Source organism: Manduca sexta, chromosome 15, assembly GCF_014839805.1.
Source record: "Manduca sexta isolate Smith_Timp_Sample1 chromosome 15, JHU_Msex_v1.0, whole genome shotgun sequence".
Taxonomy (NCBI): domain Eukaryota; kingdom Metazoa; phylum Arthropoda; class Insecta; order Lepidoptera; family Sphingidae; genus Manduca; species Manduca sexta.
In genome coordinates, this window is record NC_051129.1 from 11,490,473 (window position 1) to 11,499,828 (window position 9,356).

A 9,356-nucleotide genomic window follows, 5' to 3' on the forward strand; every position below is an offset into this window, starting at 1 on the left:
ATAATTGCCATGATACTTTTTTTTTATCTTGACATAGAAATTACAAACATTAACACTAGCTCACCGATTATCATGTTTGGAATTTTACCTCCATAGGACTCATTATTGTAGTAGCGATGCCACCTTAGCGGCGTTTCCCTCAGAAAAACTGTAATATAACTTTAATAAGCTTTTGGTTGGTAATAAAAAAAACAAATGTATCAATATATTTAATTCTGTTTATAAGTAAAGACTTCGTAGTCGCGTACAGTGAAGTTGTACTCGGCAGCGAGCGAGGCGGGCGCGATCGCGTCTCCGTACGAGTGCAGGTTGCTGTAACTCTCGCTGTTCGTGTTGCAGTTGTTGGATATCAACAGGTCTGCTCCTGCGCCGAATATGGGACCGCAACTGGAGGTCATATTTAAATATGGTTTAAATAATTTATGAATGATTTGTTAATTTTAAAATAGTGTGAATTTTAATAATCGTTATGTGAGCCATCAGATTTTGTTCTCACGGGGACGGCGTCGTGGTAGTGGGTAAAATTGGCATTTACACACACTTTTCACCTTCATCTTTGTGGTGAAATCAGAAATAATAACTGTGGTCATTCATTTGTAGGTACTCCTTAATAACTGATGAACGTAAGATAATTCGAAGTAAAATAAATTCTTTAATTAAATATAGATGTGCGGTTAGTAAAGTACAGATGTTCAAGGGGTATAGATCTGTAATGTGGTGTGGTATACTGACTCTGGATGGTAGCAGAGCGCGAAGGGTTTCTTGTGCAGGTCGTGCTTGGCGGGCGCGGCGTGGGGTGCGTGGGGTGCGTGGGGTGCGTGCGGCGCGTGCGGCGCGTGCGCGGGCGGGTCGGGCAGCGCGAACAGCAGCGCGCGCTCGGCGGGCACGTAGCCGCCCGCGCCGCCCGCCGCCCACGCCGCCGAGCTGAACCCGCCCACCACCGACCCGCGCGACAGCTGCAACAATACGACTGCCCTGCTGAGTAGTCAGGGGTGGCGGCCTTAAACGAATCAAGACTTAAGGTGGAAAAACAACAATTTGATATAAGCTTTGTGGGTTTACAGGATGATGACCTAAAATTAGTTCCTACATTCCCTTATGTAAGCGCGAGATGCATTGAATAGCCTGAGGTCCTGGTCAGTTGCCCCCGTCACCTCCCATTAAGGTTGGCAGTAGTGTCAAATTTGATTCCCAGGTCGCACATAGTGATATTTAATTTTTTGCTTAGTATTAGCTCGCAGTCTATTATGGTAGGGCTCGATATGAAATTGTAGTTAAAAAGGAATACCTGTACGAGCACGAGCACAGGCGCCACACCGTCGCAGTGCGAGTGGAACGCTTGGGCCGAGTAGCCGTGTGTCGACGCACGGAATATCAGACGCCACGTTTGTTTCGGGCTCCCACACCTGGTAAACAATGCTTTTGGTATTAATGAAAGATATCATACATTTACAGCTATTATGTGAAATATAAACAACGGTTCCTCTACAGCGCAGAGATTACTCTTTATAACTGAGTATACAGTTGCTATGTCGCAGTAAATGTTGAGTTAGCGGATAAGTCTTACACTTATGTGTATTTTACTGTTTTTATCGTGGCAACTCTGTTACACCCTTAATGCATCTGATTTATACTTTTATGTAAGCCGTATATAATATTATGTTTCAGTCTATATCCTAATAAAATACCCCTATCTTACCTCCAATTCGAGAAGGTATTCTATCAAATTTGATTAAATAACAAATGTCATATTTACCAGTTGTTGATGACGGCTTGGAAAGCACTCTTCTCTTGCTGAAGAATTACAGACCCGATAAACATATTGACAGCCAAACTGCAACACAATAACAGGAAGGTATAATAATAGGGTACCGGACTCATTTTTGTTCTTTACTATTATCAAATATTTACGTAATATAAATTATAACACTGAAAGAATTATTAAAATCCGGTAAAAAATCAACAAGTTATAAGTCTTTGAATTTTGGTGGAAAGGGTAATTTACAAAAAACTGAAAAGAGACGAAATACGCACATGTGACGTCATCGGGAATTACGACGCGTGCTAAAGAAAGAGATGAAGCGATATCCCCACATCGCGCCCACTTCTGTACATTACAATATTTTAAATATGAATTGCTTGCTCATTTTTAACAAATTTTTATGCAGTTTTCGCAGCAGTGCTTCTTTTTCGTATTATTAAACATTACATATAGAATAATGTACAAATTCAAGCATAGGCCGGTCCCCTATTATATGGATAAAAAAAATTATCCATATAATTTATATGGGTCCTCTTAACTTTTAAAGGCTGGTGTACGGTGTTACTTCCTGGATAGTGATTTCTTTCTTATGATATGTGTTATAGAGTGTCATTAACTATTATATGAGCGAGCAAGTCAAGGTGTTGTTTTGATCTTGAAGATCGTTGGAAGCATAGGAATATCCAACCATTTTAAGATCTTAGAGAGGTGACTTGTGATAGGCAGTTTTATTATTGTTTATGGGCTTGTCTAATCACTCAATTTTATAACCGTCAAGTTAATTTTCGTAATGATGGGCGTGTGTACACTGTACCGCGGTTGGGTGCGCTTGTCGGGTGGCGGCGGCGCGGCGTGCAGCGCGGCGCGGCGGTACCGCTCCAGAGACAACTCCATGGGCACCGCGCCCGTCGGCTCCACCTCTTCAGCGAACACAGCGCTGTCTGCACATAAACACCAACTACGTGACACTTTACTTCGATTGTCAGCTGAGCAACTATCAAAAACATGAGTTGAACGCGAGACCTCAGAATTCAGAATATGTTGTACTACGTACTTACATAGGTAATACAAATTCGCCATCACGGCAGTCTAAAATATTACCAATAAGCAGCAGCCGCACGTGTTGCATGAGCGGCGCGAGGTGGTGACACACGCGCGCGCGCTCCTCCTCCGTCCAGTGCGCCGTGGGCTGCGTCACGCCGGCGCGCTGCTTGGCCCACGCCAGCGCGCACCGCCACACTTCCTCTTCTTCTAGGCATAGCTGTAATATACCCGCAGCGTTTTAATCAGGTATCCCTGGCCAGTCACTTCAAACGGATCTTTACCTTAATGTAACTTTCCATTACGTCAGAACTTCCAAGATACTCTCACGGCATTATAATTCCGTTAGGGTTACTCCTGGCTATACTTATTAGCGACTAATCAAGAAGCAGGTGTTATATGAGGTGTCGTTATTAAGACAATATAATCATGTGTTCTCGGTCTAAACTACAATATTATTATGTTAATATACTAACAAAGTCAGAAGAGATCAGTTTGATAAGAGCTTCTTTCGGCAGGTTGAGGAAAGCGTTGGTCTTCACGCAGTCGGCGGCGTTGTCTCCGATGAAAGCGATGCAGCGCTCCATGAACGATGACGCGCTTTTGCCTCCTGGAATAAATTATACATATCTACATACAATCTGTGCTACATACATGCACATATATAAACCTTCACGTCTTCTAGTCCCGCAACTAATGTACTCACTTTATGTAAAGCTATATTGTAGACAATATGTGTGTATTCTTTGTGAATTATCGCTTACTTTAACAGTGAAGGAAAACATCGCGAGGAAATCTGCTACCTGAGTTCTCTATAGGAATTTTGAGGGTATATGAAGTCTACCAATCCGCACTAGGCCAGCGTGGTGGACTAAGGCCTAATCCCTCTCAGTAGTAGAAGCCCGTGCCCAGCGGTGGGACAGTATATAATGATACAGTGCTGATGATGATATTGTAGACAATATTTTCAATCCTATGTCATAGAAAGCGATATTATCTTAACATATTATACCTTATATAATAATCATTTTCAATTCTGAGCAACTCAGGTGTATTTCGATTTGAAACTCATAGATTTTGATTGCCCAGATTCAGGGCACTCCGGAAGGAACTCAGTCACAGATGCACTGCCATTAGATTAGTGAAGTGAATCAAATTATTATTTATTCATGTTACTTGCCTATAATTTTATAAATGTAATTAACTTAATATCAAACCCAGATAGAAATATATTGAGATAATCTATAAAGATTAGGTCTATTAAGAGATTTCAAAAACCCGCACTACTCTTCAGTATTGTAGGTTGATGTGAAATTTAGTAAAACGTAAGTCTTCAATAGCGCTAGCAGTTAATGTGTACATACAAACCTTTTATAATTTGACCTTAGATATGTAATAGATACATTGATAAGATATTGTTATAATTTAATTTTGAATGTTTAATGTTCTTTAATATACAAAATATTTATTTATTTACACTTTCCATAATTTACAGAAAATACCTATTTTCCATATTACCTTTTTTCAATATTCCTTTCAGTATTGTAAGCTGTACAAATTATAACAAAATGGATTGAAACTAAATTTGCACAATTGTTACAAATGTCTGCAAGGTTTTTGGCACTTATTTCAGATAAATTTAATGAAATTCTAGTTTCTTTGTAATATCTTGTTATGTATGCTTACTTATGAGTCTTGTATAGTTATCTCCTTTAGTAATAGTAGTGTCTAACAGGTTCTTAGGTCATATAATACAATACTAAAATTATCCTTAAGCCTAGTCCAGATTATTAAATAATTTAATCTTTGAAACATGGATTACTAAAAAATGGTTTGGAATGTGGGAATATGAATATTGTATTACTGAATTTAATGAACTATTAGGGAATAGTCATTGTTTATTTTGAGTTCACTTCTATAAATAGATGAAGGATGCAGGTGGCCTCCACTCAAATTGACACCATACCCGTCCAAGAATAATAATGCTATCCAATTTCAAAAATAAGATATCCTTTCATAAGCATTTGTCAGTTTCTATTCATTGGTTTTTCTTCTGGAGCTGTTTTATAATGTTTAGCTAAATCTAGGACTAAAGATTGTGTTGACTGTTGTCCTATTTTTTTTTTCATTAGACACATACACAATTTGCATTTACTACATGGTTATATTAGCCTATTATTGTGTACTGTAATATCTTTATTTCGATTTGAAAAATAAACATTGCATGTAGATATAGCACTTCTTGTCATAACATTTTACAGGAGGATGCAGTACGTCCAGGTGGTAAATAAAACACAAACTTATAAACCTTACATTTAATAAACCAGTTTCGTCCACTTATACAATATGCGACCGACACACTTGTAAATGTTTATTTCCATGGGAATGACTTCACTTAACTTTTATAACCTATCAGACCGACGCGTTCGGGTTGACGTTTTGTATCAACGTTATATTGTCGCCCTTCATCATTATACGGCCTATTTGTTTCCTGTTCTTAGTCTTCATGTGAACTTCTTCCGCCTCGTCCAAAACAATATTCATATATTCGTCAAATCCCACGATGTGTCCCTCAATTCGTAGGTTCACGTTTTCATATAGCCAAATTTGCACTCGACTTCTATTTTGTAAATACCTAAATATAAGGTTAATGGGCTGTACCATCACCTTCTGTACTTTCGGTGGTCCCTTGTATGCCATTTTGGAAGGGTATTCTTTTGAACAACGCTATTTTTTACCGAAAAACAAAACGCCGCGAAATAAAGCTTCGCGAACGTCAAATTGCAGAAAAGCGATGCTAGATACCAAAGAGTATAGACTGTAGCGAAGAGATGCTACCGCGTGCCATAGGTAACGTGACCATCGATCAGGAATCGATTAAACTCGATTTTTAACAATATGGTTACAATATGTTATAAATAATATTACAAATAAATGTTTTATATAAGTATCAGATTTTTAACTTTCAGAATAATCTCATTTAAAGTTAATATTTCGCCCAATGATTAGAATATTATAAAAAATAATAATATTCGGTTATGATAAATGTAATACCTGATTGATATTCAAAAATGTATGCGTAGTATTTTTAGACTTTTTTATAATGCCATTGCTTTATTCACAGATAATATTAAATCTAGCCAAAATCATTGTTTGTCAACATTGGTGCTTCAATCTAAACATCTAAACATTGAATTTAGCAGAATTGTCTTTAAAAACGTAAGATTAATAACTAAAATTGTTCTGAGGTTAAAACAGTACAACTCATCGATATTCATTCACAACAAATTGAAATGAATTGGAATTGGACTTCCATTATAATTTAGAATTTTGATAAAAAGGAAATATGGTTAAAAAAGAGAAATAAAAAATAATCAAAACCAAAAAGAGTGCGATGGCCGGGAATCGAACCCGGATCAACTGCTTGGAAGGCAACTATGCTGACCATTACACCACCATCGCAACTGCTGAGTGTGTTAAAATAACGCGTTATATTAAGAATATTTTATTTTACCTGGTCGATCTTGAATTTCCATTGCAGCTGCTAGAAGTGTACAAGCGCTTTCTACGCTTAACGTGGAAGTAACGTGGTCCTCACACGCGGCGCGGAGATCTTCGACGCCGAGATCTGCTGCTAACGTCATCATTTCAAACACTCCAGAATCTTGAAGGAGAAGCTAAACAAAAATTTTAAATATGAAAAAGAATGTAAATAATGTAAAATGATGTCTAAAAGTCAACATAATATGTTGAAGCTTAGCATTGATAGATGTCGCTGTTTTAAATTATGACAATTGTGCATATAAATGTATTATGAGTGGGAATGAAAATTATAAAAAAATAATATGTTAAGATGTTCTGAGGTTAAGATTTTACCTTTCCGGTGTAAACGTATTGTATAAAAAGTCGAAATGTCTCAGGTTGTACGTGTGGCATGCGTATCGGTATCGGCTGCGTGCCAACAGATGGCGTTACTGTACAGCCCGGGATGCGGCACACTTCGCCGCGCTTGGTGTTTTGAAAGCTCTTGCATCTGTATAAACAAACAACATGGTGTTTGTATATTTTATTAGCATATAGTTTTTATTATGTCTTCCAGTTGTGGCACGTGCCGTATTGTTTAGCAAATAGTAAGTAACAACGGTCTATAATATTTCATTTACTAGAAGCATTTTTTAATTAAGTATGAGACGACGTCCCTTCTCCTATTATATAAAACCGCAAAAAACTGGCAGTTCATAATAATTATTTATTTCCTTTAGTACCTATAGGTACTTAATTACCAGTATCTACCTAATATCATAACGCTATATTTGTAAGTTCTCATAATGGCCCTTACTTTAGGCAGACTCTGCCTTAGAAATTATGTTATTGTAACACTTCGGTTAAACCCAAATATAAGGACAGAATATCATAGTGTAATTAAGTTTCTATGTATAATGTAAGTGAGTATTTGTATTTATTTTCTAAGGGGAGCTACGTATTAAATGGTCCACAAATTTGTGCACGTTGAAACTGATGCAAATAATAAATGTTATCCTTTGTAACATCCTAAAAAAAATCAAGGCATAATAGTTACTTGTTAACCCGCTACGAACGACTGTGGCGGATCTCTCGCCAAGTTTCTACGGTAGACACTATTCTATCTATATATACAATGTATGCATCGTCTATCTATTGTTAACGATATTATTTCAAAGCAGTTTCGTATTTTATACTGTAATTAAAAACCTATAATCCGTTTTAAAGATATTACGAGTACTCTGGAAATGCTTTGTAAGAAAAACTTGGAGTAGTCGCCTCGGAGTTGGGAACTTCGCGCATAACTTATAGAGCTATGCGCCCGACGGGGGAAAGTGGCTCCACTGAGAATATAGGGCTGTCACCATTTATATACTAAATCTACTTTATACATATAATATAAAAAAATAATATATATGTAAATATAAAAAAAATAAAATAATTAAGTACTGACTAAATCTACTTTATACTTATAAATATTTAAACATAAAAAATGTAAGTACTATTGGATTTTTTGTGGCAATCCGCCAATACACACAACGCGTGGTTATTACATATAAAAAAAAAGTCATACATACATTATACATAACAAGGAAATGGAAGGACCCACAAACTAATCAACATGGGATTGTAATAATATTTTGTTTGCTAAGTTGATTATGTTTCGCTGGGATATAAATCTGTACTTAATTAATCTGATGACATTGTTTGAACCCGTTAACACCTACAACCTAGAATTTTAAAAATTGCTTTAATAATAATACAGACTGCTACTTTTTATACTAAAAACCGAGTTATATGCGAAGCCGCGAATATAGTAATTAAAAAATATAATATCTAAAATGGTACATTACAATAGCCTCTACTGTAAGTAAACATTCACCTAATATTTCACCATTTTCACATATCTTGTAGAAAATACACATTTCTTGCTATACTTAAATATAATAAATAAAAATGCACTAAAATAAACTATTAATTTGTCGGTTAGTTATTTCCAGTTGTCAGCCCTGTAGGTGCAGCGGCGTGGCGCATAATGGCACTTAATTTATATTTACTTCAATACAGATTTATACCGAGAGAATAAAATTGTATTGGACGTCGATAAAGCGAGACGCGGCTGTGCAAAGTAACGCCCGGAAATTTCAGAACCATAAAGTTAACTGCTAAATATTGTTACTTGGTAGAATAGCAATATTAGCATGACGCCAACACAGCGGTGAATGGTCTATTGGAATTAAGTTTACAGACGATCGAAAGCAACATCGACTTTAGTTTGTCACTTTTCAAATGTTCTGGATTAAAACGTAAATATAACGGTTTTTTGCACTATTGTTATTGTAATTCTTAAGGTGCGATTATATTCACTGTATGTATATTAACAGTGGGCCAGTTGTAGGAATTAACCCTTAAATTAAAAAGAAATATATTAGAAACATATCAAATCCGTGGCTTGACAGCGTCTACTAACCGCAGCGGCACGGAGCCTGTCCAACTACTGAAGTCTGAAAGCTATAGCTCATGTACTTACAGTGTAAAGCAATAAATCGATCGCAACAGGCACATATTGTACACAGCGCGAGTGACACCGCCGTGACAGCTTCATTATGGAGCGATCAAACAACCGCTAGATTGAGCTGGCGTCTAGCTACTCAATAAATATGTACAGTAACCCACAAAAGGATAAGTTATAAATCTCAAATTGTCTTTAAACTCTCTACGTATCAACAATAGCTTAAAAAACCGTAGTCACGATTTTCTGGTCTAACTCGTAGTACCGTGTACAATTACAACTGCGTCACCGAGGCAGTCGAAAAATGTATATTTCAACATTAAAAATTAATTGCTGTAATAGGACTTGTAGATAATTTTCGCTTCAAAATTATGGACGCAGAGCTGCGCACAATATAAAATGATACTTAATATTTTATTGTGAAAAATATCATCTAATCTCTTTGATAATATAATTTTCATATCACTATAGTTTAAAAACCCGTGAGCTTTTTGTTTCTAAGCCCGCTATAATTCCTAA

At 36.6% G+C, this 9,356-nt stretch overlaps 2 protein-coding genes and 1 non-coding gene across 3 annotated transcripts; all 3 read right to left on the reverse strand.

Annotated features, from left to right (window-relative positions):
* Positions 1–200: 200 nt before the first annotated feature.
* LOC115451660 (ring canal kelch protein) lies at positions 201–6,836 on the reverse strand (the record flags this gene model as incomplete). The annotated part of the gene is given in 9 exon segments (XM_037438808.1): positions 201–387; positions 733–956; positions 1,289–1,406; positions 1,757–1,834; positions 2,577–2,703; positions 2,864–3,023; positions 3,280–3,413; positions 6,318–6,480; positions 6,680–6,836. Coding segments are annotated over 9 exon segments (1,339 nt in total), but the record flags the coding sequence as incomplete, so codon positions are not given.
* On the reverse strand, positions 5,104–5,624 carry LOC115454845 (probable small nuclear ribonucleoprotein E). The gene has a single exon (XM_030183557.2). It carries the CDS (start codon positions 5,501–5,503, stop codon positions 5,216–5,218), a length of 288 nt encoding a protein of 95 aa, XP_030039417.1. The 5' UTR covers positions 5,504–5,624; the 3' UTR covers positions 5,104–5,215.
* Trnag-ucc lies at positions 6,194–6,265 on the reverse strand. The gene has a single exon. It is a non-coding gene; the product is annotated as a tRNA-Gly (tRNA).
* Positions 6,837–9,356: the final 2,520 nt, after the last annotated feature.